This window comes from Lithobates pipiens, unplaced genomic scaffold (genome assembly GCF_037356315.1).
Source record: "Lithobates pipiens isolate NorthernLeopardFrog02 unplaced genomic scaffold, aLitPip1_a1.2 Scaffold_3, whole genome shotgun sequence".
Taxonomy (NCBI): domain Eukaryota; kingdom Metazoa; phylum Chordata; class Amphibia; order Anura; family Ranidae; genus Lithobates; species Lithobates pipiens.
In genome coordinates, this window is record NW_027507790.1 from 43893261 (window position 1) to 43914064 (window position 20804).

At 42.3% G+C, this 20804-nt stretch overlaps 1 protein-coding gene across 1 annotated transcript in view; it reads right to left on the bottom strand.

The window, feature by feature from the left end:
• Positions 1 to 11409, bottom strand: part of LOC143940336 (solute carrier family 2, facilitated glucose transporter member 9-like) — a 59379-nt gene extending 47970 nt beyond the window's left edge. The window contains exon 1 of the mRNA XM_077461586.1: positions 11250 to 11409. Within this exon, the coding sequence (XP_077317712.1) occupies positions 11250 to 11273 (24 nt within the window). The 5' untranslated portion in view covers positions 11274 to 11409. The remainder of the gene's footprint in view (positions 1 to 11249) is intronic.
• Between the last annotated feature and the right edge of the window lie 9395 nt (positions 11410 to 20804).

Consider the following 20804-nt stretch of genomic DNA (forward strand, 5'->3'; position numbering starts at 1 on the left):
GCATATCATTGCCGATCAGTGCAGCGTATCATTGCCCATCAGTGCAGCGTATCATTACCCATCAATGCAGCCCATGATTTCCCATAAGTGCAGCATATCAGTGCCCATCAGTGCAGCGTACCATTACCCATCAGTGCAGGGTATCATTGCCCATCAGTGCAGCACATCATTGTCCATCACTGCAGAAAATCAGTATCCAGCCTATCAATGTCTAAACGTGCAGCTTTATCAGTGCCCAGCAGTGCATCAGGGAGGAATCAGGAGAATCTGCTGGCCGAATGACACAGATCGGGGATCTCCCGCTGAGACGCGACTTGTATATGAATAGCCGCCATTGTCAAAAAAGTCCCACCTCCTAGACCGGCTACTCTAATAGACAGCACACTGGTCTAATGCCTGTCCATGAGGTGGGACTTTGACAGCGGGCGACTATTCATATACCAGCCGCGCCTCAGCGGGAGATCCCCGCTCTGTGTCATTCGGCTGCACGATCCTTCCTACAGTTTCCTGGCTGTTTGCTTCTGGCAGAAGTGATACATGCTTGTGCGGACACCTTGCACCAGGGAAGGGGCAATTGCCCTCCCATGCGGACGCCCATGTATACAGTATGCATCATTTGTCTAATGCATATACTGTATATATTGATATATTTAATGCTATACACATGTATATTTAACATATTGGTGGTAGAGTGAATGTATTTAGCTGCACTAGGCAATCCTAACAGGTGTTGCCTATTGTAACATGAGTGACATATGAGAATTGTGTGTGAAAAGGAAACTGGAGACACATGGTGAATTAGATAGGTGTCCACGGTTCAGTGACCCAGTCAGAGATTACCATTCCAATAGTGAGTGTATTCAAAAAGGTTGGATTTTTACAACATATACAGCTTTCTAGCAGACTGTATTTGTGTGAAGAGACCCAGAGGCAGCTGCCTCAGATGAAAGGAAAAGGTTGTCCCTTCATTGCTGAATCATGGGAAAACATCCAACCTGCCTGACACCTTAGTGGACTAGTGGATGTACCATGTTCAGGCCACCAAAATGCTATTAGCATGCTATTTATACAGATATTGTGATGGTCGTGTGTACCAGGCATGCGACAGGCTGTGTGTATGGCAGCCATGTTGTTTGGAATTCACCCATAACAGTTTGTAACACAAGGAGGCCTAATAGCAGTGGTTACCTTTTACATCCCCCAATTCTTGCTGAAGAGGAAGCTGTACCAGAGGACACACAGGGATCTTGCTGCTTCTGCTTCATTCATTATGTGGATCTGTGATTCCTCCACATCTCCTGCTACTTCTTGATCACTCTCTTATCAATAATCAGATCCCCTGTCATTACAGGGGTAGCTCTGACATAAGTAAACAAAGCCCTGCTCTATCAAAATAGTTGCCTTAAAACAGATAGACAATGTGGAACAAGACATGGTAGGTCAGTAATAGGGAGAAAGTCCACTGTAGAGAGACTACAGGCAGTACTGGTGACAAGGCCTATGCTTTATATCTTGCTTTTGTTGTGCATGACTTCCAGAGTACAGATCATCTTGCATCTTTTTTACTAGATGCTGATTATGACTCTTCAATAACACCATTACAAAAGTATTTAATAAGCTACAAATACAGTATATAGGTCCCAGCTGTCCCTCTTTTGGGGGGACACTGCTTCTTCTGAAACCAAATAACTCTTTCCCTCTGTTTCACTTAATTGTCTAACTTTTTGGTAAGATCTATAGGTGTTTTCACATAACAATTTTACAAACAGAAATAATACATTGCACCACCATTATGCATAAGGCCCCTTTCACGCAGGCTTTCCCATCAGGTCCACCTGTCAGTGTTTCAGGTGGACCTGATTGGTAGATGAATGCAGGTCTATGGACAAATTGATCCAAGGCTCGGTTCACATAGATGTGATGCAGGAAAGCTGCAAATCCACTGCGGGTTCCCGCATCGCACCTGACTCACAAGGCAGTTCACACAGTGCCATCATAGGTCCACCACAGTCCACTGTCTAAGAGCCTGTTCCCACTTGAATGCTATGAGGGAAACCCATGTTCCGTGGCAGTTTCCCCGCAGCAAATTCAAAGCACACTTCCCTTGTGGGTGTCAGTGCAAAGTTAACGACACCCAAAACACAGGTCACAAACAGTCAGCATCAGATTGCATGGTAAAATTGTTGCAGTGAGTTTCCAAAAGTAGTGCATGCATTACTTTTGGTGCAGTTTGGTGTGATTTTAGCCCTAAATGAATGGGCTGAAATCACACTGCACAGATTTGCATGCGAACTGCACAGGAATATGCAGCGTAATCCTGTGTGAATCACATGCAGTTCCTAGTGTGAATGGCACTAAATGTGGACAATAACTAAATGGGCACAGATGTTAAAAATGGACGTCTGCCTCATTCTGCTCAAACTCAGCCGGAGATCTGCTCTTTTTTATGGTCTGTGTAACTGTGAGTTGTATAAGTGCAATAGGGGTATGCCCTTGCCTACTCACTTTGTCTGCAAGGTTGTTTTTTTTCCCATCTAACTTGGGAGGCATGCTAATATTAGCCAGGAAAGAAGGTTCACTTATGCCACATACACGCGATTGGACTTTGAAGCGGAGGTTGGCCGGACTTTTCGAACGAGCGGACCTGCCCACACACGACCGGACTTTTGGTGGTCTTCCGTCTTGGGGGGTCTTCTCGCCGGACTCTTCCGCTATCTTCTGCTAGCACTTTTACTAGCAGAGGAGCCCGGCTTTCTTCTTCGTCGCCGCCGCCGTCCGGGGGTCTTCTTCCGACTTCGGGGGTCTTGTCCCGGACTGCCAATTTTGAGTCAAAACTTCTTTCTAAGTCCGTCAGACTTTTGGAAAGAAAAAGTCAGCCGGAGCCCACACACGGGCGAATTGTCCGGCGTGTGTACACGGCATTAGTCTACTATAGTGTGAGTTCATTCAGCTCCATACAGTAGCAATATAAGTGTGTAGGAGTGCACATCCTGGAGCCTCTGTTAAATAATATACTCTATTCCTGCTTTCTGCATTAGCAATTGCATTCAGTCTTTAAATGGGAACCCAATTCCTAAGCCTCGTACACAAGATCGGACTTTCTGACAGGAAATGTGCAAAGACAGGCTGTTGGTGGAAAATCTGACCATGTGTATGCTTCATCAGACAATTGTTGTCGGATTTTCCGCAGACAAATGTTGGATGGCAGGTTTTAAAATTTTCTGCAAACAAATGTGTGTTGTCGGATTTTCTGAGCGCGTTTACAGAAGTTCGTCGGACAAAAGTCCAAAGTACAAACACGCATGTTCGGAAGCAAGGACGAGCCAGAAGTGGTTGGTCTTGTAAACTAGCATTCTTAATGGAGAATTAACACTTCTTTGCTGGTGATACTGATGGAGTTATTGCAAATTAATTTTCAAAGGCTTTTTTTTTCTAGTGATATCAAGAATAATATTATTATGCTTTTTTTTTTTTTTTTTTTTAATTCGAGCAAGTTACCACAACACCATTATCCCGTAGTTTTTAAGATCAAAGATACAACTATGTTGGTGTCCCTTGTCAATTTTACATTGTATTTTTTAAATGTTAACTGCCTACTCCCAAACTGTCATTTGAAGTAAAACACATAGCCAAGTATTATTCTACACAATTGTTTTATTGTGCATTAAAAAAAGAAAACAAATAAAATTAGACATGCTATCTGCCAATAGAACTTAACCAAAAAGTGCATTCTATGCATCCAAAAATATAGAAAATATACCAAATCAAATCATTATGCAACCAAAAAAAATAATGTCAAAGCAATAATGCCAAGGCCACAATTAAATAACACGTTATCTCTTCTCATTCCGCAACATGGCTGGTTAACGAACGGCCATTCAGAAATAAACTGAAAAGCGCAAAACAAAAAGTGCGAAATGAACAGATAGAATCAATACTCACCAAACTTCTACTAACATGAAATTAGCAGAAGGAGCCCAAAGTATGGTGCTAAAGAGCTGAAAAACAACGTAGTATGTCACAACATTAGTAATTGTTGACCAACAATTGTGTGGCCATGTGTATTCAAGACAAGTTAAGGCCAACGGTTTTATGAGAAATAGCCACGCTTGTGGAAAGGGACACAATAGATAGGAAAACAGTTATGGGGAAATTGAATAAATGCTGTTGCACAGCAAGAAAATACGAAGAGGTTGCTGCCTCCCTAAATACACGGGCTTTAATCAAAGACCGTGCTAAAGATTTATTAAAGAATTAGTGTGGGCTATTGGCGCTACTTCCAGTAAATATATTTGAACCAATTAAAGATACCGTTAGTGAGCTTCACCCATATACAGGTCTGAACTAAATCTATATCAATAACACAGCACTTTCCCTACTGTCTATATGTATGGATTGACAACTCCACTAGTGTATATCCATCCATACAAACAGTAGCCTCTGCTGGTAGGTGATAAATTATATTTATAACAAGCACCTTCAATCAATAGTTAAACATTAAAGGAATAAAGTGCTAAAAAATTAGAGCAGATATGTAGATAGAATCCGTTATAAAGTGTTTTGGTTCCCCTTAATGTGTTGATTCCACTAAATTATAGAAATATTTCCTCACAAGTGTAAAATAGCAAGTTTCCAAAACATATCAAATAATTAATCCTAATATTAGTGTTTATACGTATTCCCTTATACTTCTCAATGACTAACACTTCAGTGCCAATACCTATGTGAACATATCACAACTATCTGCTAGTAAAAAAATCATAAATCCCCAAATCATTAATCCACTAGTAGGTGGTTCCTATACAAACATCAACCAAGGAATATGCATAAAAAACAAGGACTTATTCCCCCTATTTTTTAACCGCGTGAGAAAAACTTCTATATGTGCCAATTATATGTAGACCATATACAAATAGTGCAAGATTACCGTATTTTTCGGACTATAAGGCGCACGTAAAAGCCTAAATTTTCTCCCAAAAACGACCGTGCGCCTTATAATCCGGTGCGCCTTATATATGACCTGTTGACATCGCTGGAGTTCTTTGTTAACAGTATCTGTCAGATGGGCGCGCATGGAGTCACAGATCAAGTCTCTTGACGTTAACCTTCGGACTATAAGGCGCACGTAAAAGCCTAAATTTTCTCACAAAATCGACCGTGCGCCTTATAGTCCGATGCGCCTTATATATATGGAAATATCCATTTTATCAGCCGGTCGTTGCTAGTGCGCCTTATAATCCGGTGCGCCTTATAGTCCGATGCGCCTTATATATGGAAATATCCATTTTATCAGCCGGTCGTTGCTAGTGCGCCTTATAATCCGGTGCGCCTTATAGTCCGAAAAATACGGTATACTAAAAAAGCTGTGTGAGAATTTCCTATCCACATAGGAAGTGTGACAGCAAAAACCAAGAAAAAAAGGTAAAAAAGAAAAAGATTGAACAATAAAAACCCAAAGAAATTTTTAAATTAAAATTATATAAAGTAACAAGATAGTCCACAATGGTTCTTCTGTTAAATGTCCAATAATGTGCAAATTTCCAGCTCAGGAGAATCAAAGAAGGTGACTTTCGTGATCATAAATATTTTTGGTGACTTCCGTGCTCTTTCCCCCTTTTGGGTCCCCACTCACCAGATCCACGCACCCCCTAAGGGGTTGTAAGCATGTAGGTTCTGCTCCACTTTGCCCTTTGCTATTGAGGGTTCCACCACTCGGCTGTATCCTCCGCTTTCTGTCACAGGTTTTTGGTTCGTTGTACAGGAAACCGATCTATGCCCAGTAGTAGTTCCTCAAAGGGGAAAAAAATCAACTCTCATGGTGTAGTATATCGGGTACCCAAAAAAGCTTTTTTTAGGGAAAAAAACTTTTACCACAATGTTCTAGAGTTTTTATAGGAAGATATTGGAATGGTCACACGAAAAAGAGGGTCTGTATACCACTTATTTAAAAATTATATTTTATTACAAAAATAAAAATATATCATAGTTTCATAGTTAGTAAGGTTGAATAAAGACACCAGTCCATCCAGTTCAACCTGAGTGAGTGTCTACAATTGTCCCCATCCCCATCCCTGTACATTGCACACTCACATCGGTCCCTACCCTCAATGAGTCCCCATTCATATACTAGGGCCAATTTTTGGACAGAAGCCAATTAACCTACCTGCATGTCTTTGGATTGTGGGAGGAAACCGGAGTACCCGGAGGAAACCCACGCAGGCACAGGGAGAACATGCAAATTCCAGGCAGGTAGTGTCGTGGTTGGGATTTGAACCAGCGACCCTTCTTACTGCTAGGTGAGAGTGCTAACCACTACACCACTGTGCCTCATAAATCCATCAAATATAGCCAATTATAAAAGCAGTATCACATCTCAACTAGTGGGGGACAAACTTACATATATAACCAGGAGAAAGCTGATGTTCTGCCCCTATTAGACAGGTATTAAAAACGGGGCCAGTGTCACCACTTCCTTAGTGCCCCCGTCTAGATGTCCTTTAGGTGGGGATTATTCTCCCTACTGTTTAAATATATTGTCCCCCCCGGAGGCCTGCTTATACCTACAATCCTTGAAAGCTATCAAAAAATTAAAAGAAAAAAGTAAAAATAAGCTGTAAAATCCTTAGCGTTTTACCGCCAATTGAAATGCTATAGCCGCTATTGTCTGACCCGATGGAGCGCAGCTGGAACGCACGCCGCTCGCTTGCGGGTTTTTTTTCGGTTTGTCAAGCCGGCTATAGCATTTCAATTGGCGGTAAAACACTAAGGAAGTGGTGACACTGGCCCCGTTTTTAATACCTGTCTAATAGGGGCAGAACATCAGCTTTCTCCTGGTTATATATGTAAGTTTGTCCCCCACTAGTTGAGATGTGATACTGCTTTTATAATTGGCTATATTTGATGGATTTATGATATATTTTTATTTTTACTTTTTGTAATAAAATATAATTTTTAAATAAGTGGTCTACAAACCCTCTTTTTCCTGTGACTATTCCAATATCTTCCTATAAAAACTCTAGAACATTGTGGTAAAAGTTTTTTTCCCTAAAAAAAGCTTTTTTGGGTACCTGACATACTACACCATGAGAGTTGATTTTTTTCCCCTTTGAGGAACTACTACTGGGCATAGATCGGTTTCCTGTACAACAAACCAAAAACCTGTGACAGAAAGCGGAGGATACAGCCGAGTGGTGGAACCCTCAATAGCAAAGGGCAAAGTGGAGCAGAACCTACATGCTTACAACCCCTTAGGGGGTGCGTGGATCTGGTGAGTGGGGACCCAAAAGGGGGAAAGAGCACGGAAGTCCCCAAAAATATTTATGATCACGAAAGTCACCTTCTTTGATTCTCCTGAGCTGGAAATTTGCACATTATTGGACATTTAACAGATGAACCATTGTGGACTATCTTGTTACTTTATATAATTTTAATTTAAAAATTTCTTTGGGTTTTTATTGTTAAATTTTTTTCTTTTTTTTTTTTTACCTTTTTTTCTTTGTTTTTGCTGTCACACTTCCTATGTGGATAGGAAATTCTCACACAGCTTTTTTAGTATAATCTTGCACTATTTGTATATGGTCTACATATAATTGGCACATATAGAAGTTTTTCTCACACGGTTAAAAAATAGGGGGAATAAGTCCTTGTTTTTTATGCATATTCCTTGGTTGATGTTTGTATAGGAACCACCTACTAGTGGATTAATGATTTGGGGATTGATGATTTTTTTACTAGCAGATAGGTGTTGTGATATGTTCACATAGGTATTGGCACTGAAGTGTTAGTCATTGAGAAGTATAAGGGAATACGTATAAACACTAATATTAGGATTAATTATTTGATATGTTTTGGAAACTTGCTATTTTACACTTGTGAGGAAATATTTCTATAATTTAGTGGAATCAACACATTAAGGGGAACCAAAACACTTTATAACGGATTCTATCTACATATCTGCTCTAATTTTTTAGCACTTTATTCCTTTAATGTTTAACTCTTGATTGAAGGTGCTTGTTATAAATATAATTTATCACCTAACAGCAGAGGCTACTGTTTGTATGGATGGATATACACTAGTTGAGTTGTCAATCCATACATATAGACAGTAGGGAAAGTGCTGTGTTATTGATATAGATTAAGTTCAGACCTGTATATGGGTGAAGCTCACTAACGGTATCTTTAATTGGTTCAAATATATTTACTGGAGGTAGCGCCAATAGCCCACACTAATTCTTTAATAAGAGTAAGGCCAACACCTAACAAAATTTCATGGTTTTGTTGGCCAACAATCTGATTGTGTGTATGAGGCTTAATTGGTGGCTATGAGAAATGTCATGGGAAAGGCATTTTGTGTGTATGTAGTAGAGCTGCAACTAAGGATTAATTTGTCTGTCGACTAATCTATTGATAATTTTTTCGATTAGTCAACGACTATCCGATTATTTTATTTTTTTAAATGAATCTAGTGGGTTTTTTTTTGATTAGCTAATTAATCCTTTGGATAACCTTACAAAAAATAAGTACATAAGGGGGAGGGTGTGTGGGGACAGTGTCAGTGTGTTTTTTTATTTATTTATTATTATTTAAAAAAAAAATATATATATATAATTTTTTTATCAGCCCTGTTTGGGGGGGGGGCTATGGTGAGATATCAGGGGTCTTAACAGACCTCTGACATCTCCCATTTGAGACAGGGAAAGGGACTGGAGACAGATTTGGCTGGGTACAGCAGAGTATGGGCTGGCAGGGTACGGCAGAGTATGGGCTGGCAGGATACGGCAGGGTATGAAGGGCTGGCAGGGTACGACAGGGTATGAAGGGCTGGCAGGGTATGAAGGGATGGCAGGATACGGCAGGGTATGGGCTGGCAGGGTACGGCAGGGTACGGCAGGGTATGGGCTGGCAGGGTACGGCAGGGTATGGGCTGGCAGGGTACAGCAGAGTATGGGCTGGCAGGGTATGGCAGAGTATGGGCTGACAGGGTATGGCAGGGTATGGGCTGGCAGGGTATGGGCAGGCAGGGTATGGGCAGGCAGGGTATGGCAGAGTATGGGCAGGCAGGGTATGGTAGAGTATGGGTAGGCAGGGTATGGCAGGGTATGGGCTGGCAGGGTATGGCAGGGTATGGGCTGGCAGGGTATGGCAGAGTATGGGCTGGCAGGGTATGGGCAGAGTATGGGCTGGCAGGGTATGGCAGAGTATGGGCTGGCAGAGTATGGGCTGGCAGGGTAAGGCAGAGTATGGGCTGGCAGGGTATGGCAGAGTATAGGCAGGCAGGGTATTGCTGGGTACTTCAGGGTATGAAGGGATGGCTGCGTCCATCCGATCTCTCCCCTCCACTGTACAGATTAGTACAGAGAGGGGAGAGAGAAACCGGCGTCATGACATGACGCCGGTTTGTTTACAAGTGATCGCTCCGTCAGAGCGATCACAGTGTAAACAGCCTGGGTGTAGCAAGATGGCCGCCGCTTCGGAGCTAGGCCTTTCCCAAGGCCGAGACCGCGGAGCGCTCCGCGGATCGCGGCATGTGAATGGTGACCCGTTCGGATTGCGGATCGGTAACGATCCGTTGCACCCCTAGGGACAGCGGCATGGAGGGTGAGAAGAGAGGGGGACGGTGGCACGGAGGGGGAGAGGTGAGGGGGACGGCAGCACAGAGAAGAGCGGGCGATAATGAGAGATACTGACTCATCGACGCTCTGCACGCACGTCAACGTATTTTTGTAGTCGACGTAATCGATTACGTCGACTCGTCGTGGCAGCTCTAGTATGTAGCACCCTCCTAGTTCGGAGTAGGCTGCTAGGAAAATTTAGTTGGCTCCTTTGTAGGCAGAGGAGCAGGGGTTGATTACTTTTCACTGTTCAGAGTCTTACAGGCTGCTGTTCTGCTACTCCCCCCCCCCCTGTCTTTTTGAAATTTCTGGAAGTATAGTGGGAGGGAGAGCAGAACAAGCAGCCTGAATATTTATGACTCTCTAGGCAATCCCTGGAGAGAGTTGTCCAGTTGTTGGCAGGGGAGTCCATACATTTTTCAAGGCCAGCAGTCAAGGTGCAGAATTCTAAGGTCCAGCCATCTGGAGGAGACCCCTGTACTAGGAGCTCTGTCCCTGGGGCAGAGACAATAGAGGGAGAAACCTCAGGAATCTGGTAAAGACATCAAGGTCCCAGCTAAGCTTAGCTGGGGGCGCTACCAGAAAGAGAGAGAGACTGAGTCAGAGTCTGGATAAGAACCAGGAGGTCAAGTGTAAGGAAGCTTCACTATTCTGGGACTGAGTACTCGATCCTGCTACACAGTGGAGGAGTGAGTGTGGGGTAATTCACATTAAAAGTCAGTGCTTGGTGCAGCCAGGAGTTGTGCAAGAAAACCAGCAGTGTGCCATACACAGACCGTGATTAGTACAGCCAGGAGCTATGCAAGACAGCCAGGAGAAAGTACTTTGCAGCCTACAGTTGTGCAATACAGCTTGCAACTTGTACAGAGCAGCCAGAAACCTAGCAGTCCTCAAGTTCTACAGTTTAACAGACTAGGGTATTCAATGCTCACCAATAAAAACCTTGAAAAGAAACCCCTAGACTGATTCTGAACCTTTGGAAGAATGCCAAAAATGCCATGTACCTGGCTGTGTATGCTGTGAATGAGGCCCAATTAACAGTGGCTCCTGCAGGGGTAGCGCTAAATGTAAAATAAAAGAAAACACTGCAGCTAATATGTCATTTTATACTGTCTGCTTCTGAAAATTAAGAAAAGACAATTTCCCAAATTTTTGATTGTTCAGTTACTGAGCTTTCCTTGCTGTAATGTCTGCATTAATGCACACAAATAAATAACACTTCCTCTGATGATTTCCTCCTGTAGTTTTATGCAATTGCAGTTATAATAACTGTGTAGTGCATACATCACTATTTGTCTATCATCCTTTTTCCAACTCCCTCAATATATTCCAGAGCATTAGTAGAAAAATATCACTGCAAAAACTTTTTTATTAGTGAAAATGGAAAATGTCAGAGAAGCTCAGAGTGTAGGTAATGTGAATATAGTAACATTTTACAATATAGAAATATAAAGAAATCAAATTTTACAAAAACAAACCATTATTGACATAACTGATACAATACATATTATTAAATAATAAACTGTACATAGCGTACCTCTGAAACATTATGTGAAGAATAGGAAAGGCCTTTTGCCTGCAGTTTTCCTGTTATATCTATTACATTGTATATGTTATTTTAGGTATGTGTGTACTCACCAGTTCAGAGAAAAACCCACCCATATTAGATAGTCCTGTGAAACAGGGGATGTGAATGAGTATTAAGAGCTTCAGCCTAGGACACCGCAGAGAGCAAAGGCTGCGTTTGTTTAATTTGGATCAATCACTGGTCATATCTGGCCAACAATATGAGCCAATCATGAAGCTGTACTGCACAATAGGCAATTATTGTCACATGAACCTGAACATAACACTAAGTCACAAAAAAAAAGTCTCAATTTCAAACTCGGAATGCACATGCTTGAAGAATGTTTTTAAAGCCAAGCACATCTAAAGGGATAAGCTGGTCTTGTTTCACCTGCAAAATGGGTAAAAAGTTCTAAGGTGATAGATATGGGAGTAGAGAAAAGTGAATAGACAAATCTCTGCATGATATATAAAGCCATTGATTCAACTTTCTAGAACCAACAAAAAAAAATCGAAATATCAGTTTTGGAAGACCTGACTATTTCAACTCAATTCAAACTTTTTCTGTTTATTTTTATTTTATTTTTTTTATTTAAAGGTACAGCGTTTCTGTAAATCATTTAAGTATCAAACTGCTCCTGATGGCACAAGGGGAGTTATCAACAGGGTATATGTTGTGTACAATCATGCTATGGATGCAAAGCTTGATATGCTGTTCCTTTTCACATGGTTTGTGAGTATATTTTATTGTGGATTATCAAAAAATGGTATAGGGGATAATGTACAAAATCCACAATCACTTTTTCAATCAATTAAATAAACTTTTTGCATACTATACTGCCTGTTTAACTAATGTAGACTACTTTAATATAGTCTGTAATATACAGCTGTAATTTATGTTTTTCCTATAGGGGATAATGAACTAGGGTGGTGCGCCCTTCCTTGTTTGTGTTTTAATATGTTTTGCCCAGACTGTGGTGCTTCGGTAAGGAATCAGGCTGAGAGGCCACAGGTACCTGATAAAAGGTAGGACCTCCCATAGCATGAGTAGGAGAGAGCCAGACCAGCATTGCACTCTAACCTGTGTGAAAAAACAGAAGACTAAGCCCTGGCACACACGGTCTGAGAATCCGTCGGAATGTGTCCTATCGGACCGTGTCGTCAGATATTCCGACTGTCTGTGGTATGCATCGGACTGATTCCGTCGGAATATCCGTCTGACCCAATTTTCCAACATGTTGGAAATATTTCCCGACCAACTGGTTCGATCGGACATACTCCGATCATGTGTAGAGAATTTTGATGGGACCAAGTGCCACGCATGCTCAGATAAAATTCCTACATCAAAGCTATTGGCTACTAGCCTGAACGTAGTCCCATCGTAACGAAATTACGGCATCACGTTCTGAATGATCGGATTTTTCGACAACTTAGTCCGACCGTGTGTATGCAACAGTTTCGGACAAGATCCGGCAGACAAAATCCGACGGATTTGGTTGTCGAAATCTCCGACCGTGTGTACAGGGGCTTAAACTTTTCTATTTTGTTTGAAGTAATCCTGCAAAGAAAGAAATGTGTTAAACTTCAGTGCTGAAGGAAAGTGAAAAAGAAAACATTTAGACTGACATTTGCTCTGGATGGTCTGACATGCATGCCACTTATCTTTGCCATTTACTATGAATCTAACAATTATATTACGTTATTATGATTTAGGCAAAAAGACTGCACTTTGTAAAGAATACCCTCATGTGCAAGGAAAATGTAAAAAAATTAGGGCTGTTACTGATTAAAATTTTTGTGTTTGATTAATCTTTTTTTTTTTTAATCGATTAATCAACAAATTTTAATTATACACATACGCACATACAGATCCAACTACTTTTAGCTGATCTCCTTGCATTGCAACTCTGCATTAGTCAGTGGTAAATGTGGTATACACTATATACAATCACCCGACACTAGTTAGTTTCCACAATCCATGACTTAACTTCACAGTTCACAAAAATAAGTTTTAAATTCAAACTGTAGCACTGACGTAAGTAATTTATTTTTCCACAGTAGCGTGACAATCCCTCCACCTCCGGTCTAACTAATCACTCTCACCTTATGGCATGGACCCCTGTGCAAACAGGTGTTCAGGCAAGCAGGTATCAAAAGGGTGAACACTGACCATAAACTTCTCTCTCTCTCCTTAGATCTCAGCAAGGACACCAGGTCATGGGTAGAAAAAAAGGTCTAAGTGCTCATCGCTTAAGTATAAGATTTAATTTATGTGTTCAAACACAAACTACTCACATAAAGATGATAAAAACACAGCATGTAAAGCCAACAATCGTGTTAGTTCCGTAGGGCAAGAGCGGGTGACGTCATGCGTAGCTCCTCCCCCGTACGCGTTACATTCAATCAGAACGTCAACGTCACCGGACTCCTCCCCCCTTCCCTTCGTTAGCAGACGGAGGCATTTGGGGAAGGGGGGAGGAGTTCAGTGACGTCGATGTCCGTGACGTCACCGGATCTTCGATGGAACTCCCTGAAGACCCGGAAGCTGGCGGAGAGGTGAGTACCGATCAAAAGAATTTTGATCGATCAAAAAAATGAATCGATTAATCAAGGAATTAATCTTTAATTTCCACAGCCCTAAAAAAAATGCATTTTTGCTTGCACATGATTGGATGATGAAAGTCAGCAGAGCTTCTGCTTATTTACTAAGTTCTGGAGCAACTGCACTTGCAGAGTGCAGTGCACAGTCTATTTGCCTTTAGTAAATGAACGCCAATGCATCTGTCCAGATATTTGCCTCATGGGTAATGCTTAGATTTTGTGGATAATGGTCACTGTCAAGGTTGCTTTAAGACATTTATGGATTCAAAGTACAGATTTCACTAGTGACTTCCCTATAATGTTTTATTAGAGGAGTGAAGCCTTCCCATTTCTAAATGGAACCAAAGTTAGGAAAATTTCAGTCTTAAAAACTTAAACTTTTTAGTAAATTCTGTTTATCTCATTGAATTTCAAAGTACATGACATTTTTTTTTCTAGAAGAACCACTTGTTAGATTGGTACCTGAGCTATATCTTAACATTTTTGTTTTTTTTCCATTACTATCATCTGATGGTGGGACCACTTGTCTTGAAATTCTTGATGAAGATTATGGGGTTTATTTACTAATGGAAAATCCACTTTGCACTACAAGTGCACTTGAAAGTAAAGTCGCTGTAGATCCGAGGGGGACATGCAAGGAAAATAAAAAACATGCACATGCACATGATTGGATGATAAAATCAGCAGAGCTTCCACTCACTTCAGATCTATCCCTTAGATTTAGAGTGACTGCACTTCCAAGTGCACTTGCAGTGCAAAGTGGATTTGCCTTTCATAAATAACCCCCTATGTTCTTAGCATTTCTTTTAAAAAATTCTGGTAGTCATGTTGTGCATCTGCAGGTAGGTGCAGTGTGGTGCAGCAGCAGAAAACACTCAGAGTCCAGGTGCAGAGAACAGATATATATTGTAATTGAAGTTTGTCAAAATACAAGAAGCCCTGCAGGAAGGCAACCCAACCAGGAGCACAGCGATGAGTAGTAGCAGAAAGTCTCAGGTGTGCCAGCAGTGTATGTCTCTAGGGTTGGAATGGGGCCTGGCCAGTTTTTATCCAACTGGGGAGGCTTCCAGGTAAGATGATGTGTCCCTGAACTTTCTCTACTCCTCAGGAACCTCTCCCTGATGCTGAGCATTGTCCCTGACAGATAGGTGACCTGTCCCTACTCTATGCACACCAAGCCCGGGAGCCAGAGTCTTAAAAAGGCTTTGCCCGACCAGAGATGGTCACCAGAGTCGCATGGGGTGCCAGTCCAATTGGATAACTGTCCTCTTGTGACCCAGGAGACAATGTAGGAACTAGGTTCCTATTGACTTCCTCGCCCTCTGCAATGCCGCGGCGATGGAGCACCACCTGCAGTGTAGAAAATAGACTGAACCTGCTTACAAATCTGTAGGTATATTTAGTGAGCATGTTGTTATTCAGCACTCTCACTTCACTCTGGTGCGTAAGCTAGAAGAATGCCAAGCACTTTTGTGGAGAAATCTGTCGATTGAAGAGTCGCTGGAGAGCTTGGAGGTGTAGGCTTTATAGATCACTGAATTATGGACCACAGGACAAATGGGTGTGTCTGATTTACAATGGTAACACTACCGACCCCTGCCAGGATAGGAGGAGGTCTTCTTTATGAGTGATCTAAACTTCTTCTTGCCAATTACACCATCTATTTAAACAGATGAATTGGAAAAGAATCAAAAGAAAGAATAGCTGGGCCACACACTTGAATGGGCTACACAAAAGAAATGCGGAAGCGCACACCTCTATCCAAAAAACACATATGAAGGAATTTCCACAGCTGGTATTCTGACAGCTATCCCAGACATTCTCAATGGCTCCTTCGACAAATTTCTATCATTCTATCGTGTGTGGCAGCCTAGACTTCTGAAAGTAACACAGAATGGAGATACTGCTCAGAATAGAGACATCTGGAGGCAATATTACCTGTTGTGATCATATACACATGGTTCGATTTCATTGAGGGCACAACATACACTTTAAAAATAAGAATGGCCTTTATTGATTTTAAATGTTCAACAAACACATTTATTTTGCAGTAAAACATCAATGTCAGTTTCTGTTTGGCACCTTTGTAGGCTCAGTGAGGCCTTTGTACCTTTTATACATCCCTGGGTTGCACAATTTTTCCAGGATCCAGAATAGGTACGATGTGACAGTTTTTTAACATTATTTTAAAAGACAATTTATTTCAAGGTGAGGTTAAATTTTCATTATTTGTATCTATTTCAGATTTTACCATTCTTGAAAATCGAAGGGCTCATTCACATGGGCGCTGAGCCCTGTACACCATGAACAACTGTTTGTTTATCTTATTGTACTAGTGTGTAGCTGTGTGCAGGCAGCCTATCTTAGTGAATTGATGTGCCATGTAATGGCTTAGATCATTGGTTCTCCAGCTTTTTAAGGCATACTTTTTTTGGAAGCAGTTGAACTTTCATATCCCCACCCCAACAGTACTTACTTTTTATTCATGGCGCCGCATGTGTGTAAATCCATATACTAAAGACTGCTCATGCTATGAGTAAGTGCTAATTTTAGCGTGAAACGCGTCAACATTCCCTGTTCTATATTCCCTTTGCTGCTGTAACTCGTATGATGTGAAGGTTTTTTGGTGGAAATAATAAAGGCCCAACTTATTTTACCTGATCCGGAGTGCGGCTATCCAGAGTTTTTTCGGTTCATTCAGCTCTCTATCTCCCAAACACTGGCGCGGAAGAGGAAGTACCCCCCTACCCACCCGCAAACCCTGGCCTTGAATGCCAGTATTTCAAAATTCCTGGCCTTTGAAATGCTGTCATTCCCTGTGGTGGAGACACAGAGTTTTAAAAGCCTGATGCTATTGGCTGTCCCACAGTACGTCGTGTCTAGCCGCCACTACTTTTCCAGGCGAGCCATCCCTTCCCTGCACAACCAAGTGGGGAAAAAAATCAGGTGTGCACCGTGCAACGCCATCTGTAGCAAGGCCCGCCTAACTACGGATACGTGGACCAGTAAGCACGGTCAGGGACGTTATATCTCCCTAACAGCACACTGGGTAAATGCAGTGGCGGCTGGGCCGGAGGCGGATAGCAGTTTGGCGCATGTCCTTCCACCACCGAGGATTGCAGGACGCTTCAGTTTGCCTGCTGTTGCTAACTCCTCCTACTCCGCTTCCTCATCCTTTACCGCCTCCTAATCCAGTGTTTGGATGAGGAGTTTGTACAAAGTCTGATCGTGTGTACGCAATACAAATTTATGGCCAACGCCCTTTGTAGAAAAGTCCACGGGAACGTTTGTACAAAGTCCAATCGTGTGTATGAGGCTTTAGACTACTTTCGCACTGTAGCCGTTCCGCGTTAGCGGTAAAGCGTCCTTAATTTTAGCGGCCCTTTTCCGTGGTTTTAACAGCACCTTTTAGCCGCTAGTTTTTCGCCCCACTAGCGGCCAAAGAAAGGGTCAAAATTGCCCATGTCGCAGCGCTTTGGCAGCGCTGCCCATTCATTTCAATAGGCAGGGAGTTTTGGAAGCGGTGTATTCAGCGCTCTCAAACTGCCCCAAAGATGCTGCTCGCAGGACTTTTCAGAACGTCTCGCAAGCGCACCGCAAGTCGCACTGAAATGAATAGGGATGAGGTTTTCAGGCATTAGAGGCTATTCCTAGCGCTAAAACACCTGAAAAACGCCTCGGTGTGAAAGCAGCCTAACTGATGCTGACACCACCAGTGACACTAATACAGTGATCAGTGCTAATAATATACACTGTCACTGTACTAATGACACTGGTTGGGAAAGGGTTTAACATCAGGGGCGATCAAAAGGTTAACTGTTTTCCTAACATTGGTTACTGTATGTACAATGTGCTGATTTTTACTAAGTAATGTTCTGGATTTTATTCCCTACTTTGCAGGGAGAAAAAAAAAGTGCCACATTGCCGCTGTCTGTAGAGGGCTCTGTGTTGTTGCTCTCTTCTGTCATTCGCTCAGCCGATCAGTGGGTCCTGGCCATAAATCATTGGCTGGGACCCACTGCTTGGCTTGTGCTACAGTGAATGACAGCTCGGGTTTCTGGGTGCGCACGCATGCGCGAAAGCGGACCCGGAAGAAAGCTCCGATGTACAGGTACTTCACAATGCCTGAAGGAGCCAACCCCCCACAGTATAGTTACTGCAGCAGGTTGGCAAGAGGTTAAAGGCCTCATTCACACGGGCGTACCTATGCTAAGGGCCCCCCCTATGCCTGCATGGGGTACCCAAGTGTTTCATGCCTCTGGGTGCAAGCAGTATGGTTTATATCTACTGGGACGCAGTGCCTCCACAGACGTTCAGAGACATGCCCCTGCACGACTGCCAAGCTGGGACCGGCGGCTATATCCATGCAGCTACTGCGTCCCAATAGACATAAATGGATGCGGGCAAAGATGGTCCTTCACACAGAGGTGTGAATAGCTGAGGCCTGAGAGTAGGGTTGCCACCTGTCCGGGATTCACCCGGACAGTCCGGGTTTTGAATCCTGTGTCCAGGTTTCAGTCCATTTGAAACTTGGACACATTATTCAGGCAGGAATGTGGCTCAAAACAAGGCTTGACTGGAGGGTGAGGGGGCACGATGTGTGCTTCACCGAGCGGGCTCACTGTTTGTAACAGCATGTCAAACAACAAGTCCTGCACTCTTAACGCCCACAGTGCTGCGCACTATTAATGTTCCTCCTGCTGATTACCGACAAGCAGCCAGGACTTCATAGGGGGCACATACAAGTCCCACAAAGATGGAGACCAGTCCTGGCTGGGATGTCCCCACAGCCTTATAGATGCACGCCTGCCCGGCGCCATCACCTCACAGGGAGCCCTCAGTACACCCCACAGAGCCTGTCCTAGGCCCCTGCACCCCTCCAATCCCCGCCATCCCTCTCATCCTCTCCCATGCCACTCACCTCACTGACGCCGAACAGGTTTATGGGAGAGAACGCGACTGTCTCCCCTCTCTTCCTTCCCCGGGCTTGCTAACCTCCACTCACAACTTGCAGCCGACAGGTCTCCGGAACGGCCGCCATTTTGTCGAGGCTTGCCTGCTTGGCCGCTTTGGGAGCTGGGATACGAGAAGATGGAGCGGGCAATGCAACTAAGGGCTCTGTGGGAGAGACAGAATTGGGTGTGTGGGCGCGAAAGAATTTCCGGGTCACCTTACTACCCAGTCAAACCAGAGTTTTACCTCCATTTTTATTTAATATTTTCAATTTACTTAAATTTTACATTATAAAGATATATAAATATGGCATATATCTATATTCATCTATATTTAATGTTTTAATTATTTTATTAGCAATGTTATCATTGGCAATAAAAAACATGAATATAATATATATAATATAAAATAAATTTAAAAAGTGCGGGTGTAATTCGAAAGACATCTGTGTGGGTTCATGCACAGCTGTCTATTGAAATCGCCCCCGAAGTTGGCAAAAGTAGTGCAGGAACCACTCTTGGAAATCGGTTCAGTGCTGCCTTTGTGGCGTCGCACCTAATGGGACGCTCCTATTGCTGGCAATAGGCTCTAATTTGACAGGTAATTTTGCTTGTCAAATCGTGCCGATATGAACGGGGCTAAATCTCCCTGACTGTATTAGGTAAATAAGGTGCCACCAAGGATCTAGTAATTTGGTAAATTATGTACTAATTTACTGTGTACCAATCTGCACCGCTGAAAGTGACATTTTGTTGGAGAAATCAGCAGTTTTTTAAAACTACCATTATTCCCACTCATCAAGGTATAGCTTTTTGCTAGCAAAAAGCCAACATTGGACAGTGTTGATGCTGGCTGTATCACTTTTAAAAAATATATAATTCTTGATAAATTTCTGGTATCAGGGTCGGGACAAGGGGTGGGCAAGAGGGGCGGCTGTCCTGTGCACTGTGGTATCATGTGAGGTTACGGGGTACCACAAAGAGATGGGGGGGGTTGTGTTGGGAGGAGAAATTTGGGGGGGGCAGGGTTAAGAATTGGAAAATACATTTGGATGATGGACTTTATAGGTACAACACTAACTACGTAGCTTTAAAAAAATGTATAAATGTATTATTTACAAAAACACATATGAAGCAATATTAAAATCATTGACTATTCATAATGTTGCCTTGAAACATATAACTCACCACCTATAAATCACAGGTAATAGAATACTTAGTGATAAGAAACAATAAGGCAGTCTCCAAAGGTTACTATAGTATCATGGAATATGAAAGGCGGTGTGTCGTGATTCAGCTCAGCTCTACATGTTATGTCTACTCAAAGAGGCTTCTTCAGGAGCTTGGGGCATATTCTATGAATAGAAAATCAACAATACATTTCTAAACATAATCATAAAACAAAACAATGTCAATACAATAGTTAGTACATTTTTTAATATGCGTTTGCTGTTCAACTTCCCCAAATCACAGTATAACAAACATAATGGATACAGGCACAGAGAAAGAGACAGACATTCGGACTATGGGAACAGGCATAACATTGGTATGTTATTATCTACACCAGATAGTATATATGGTTAAAAATATATGTAATAAAAATAACTTACATTACTATACTCAAGAAGTAAACATGGGACAAAGTCCACGGCACAGCCTGAGATGCAGGGATATCTCATCAGCAAGATTCCCTGTATATAAAAGATTTGTATGGGGCTATGTAATAGGCATTTATTGAAAGCAACAATGTATGCAAAGTTGATCCTATCGTTATAATAAGATGTATCTCTAGGTTGTATATGTAGAGGCAAGTACTGGCTTACCTATAAAGTAGTGATCAGGCAAGACTTGTGGTGATTGAGGGTTAATTCCATAGCCAGCAAAGGAAAAAATGAATCAGTATTTTAAACGTTGCATGGTGATTCTGGAATTTCAAGGAATCCCCTACTAGTCATATATTTCCATTAATCATCAATTTTTATTCCCATGCAGACACTTATTTGAACAAGTATAAAGTGGACATTGAAGCAATTCATCAAAAATGCTTTGAGTCCAAAAACAAATTCCCCTTAAA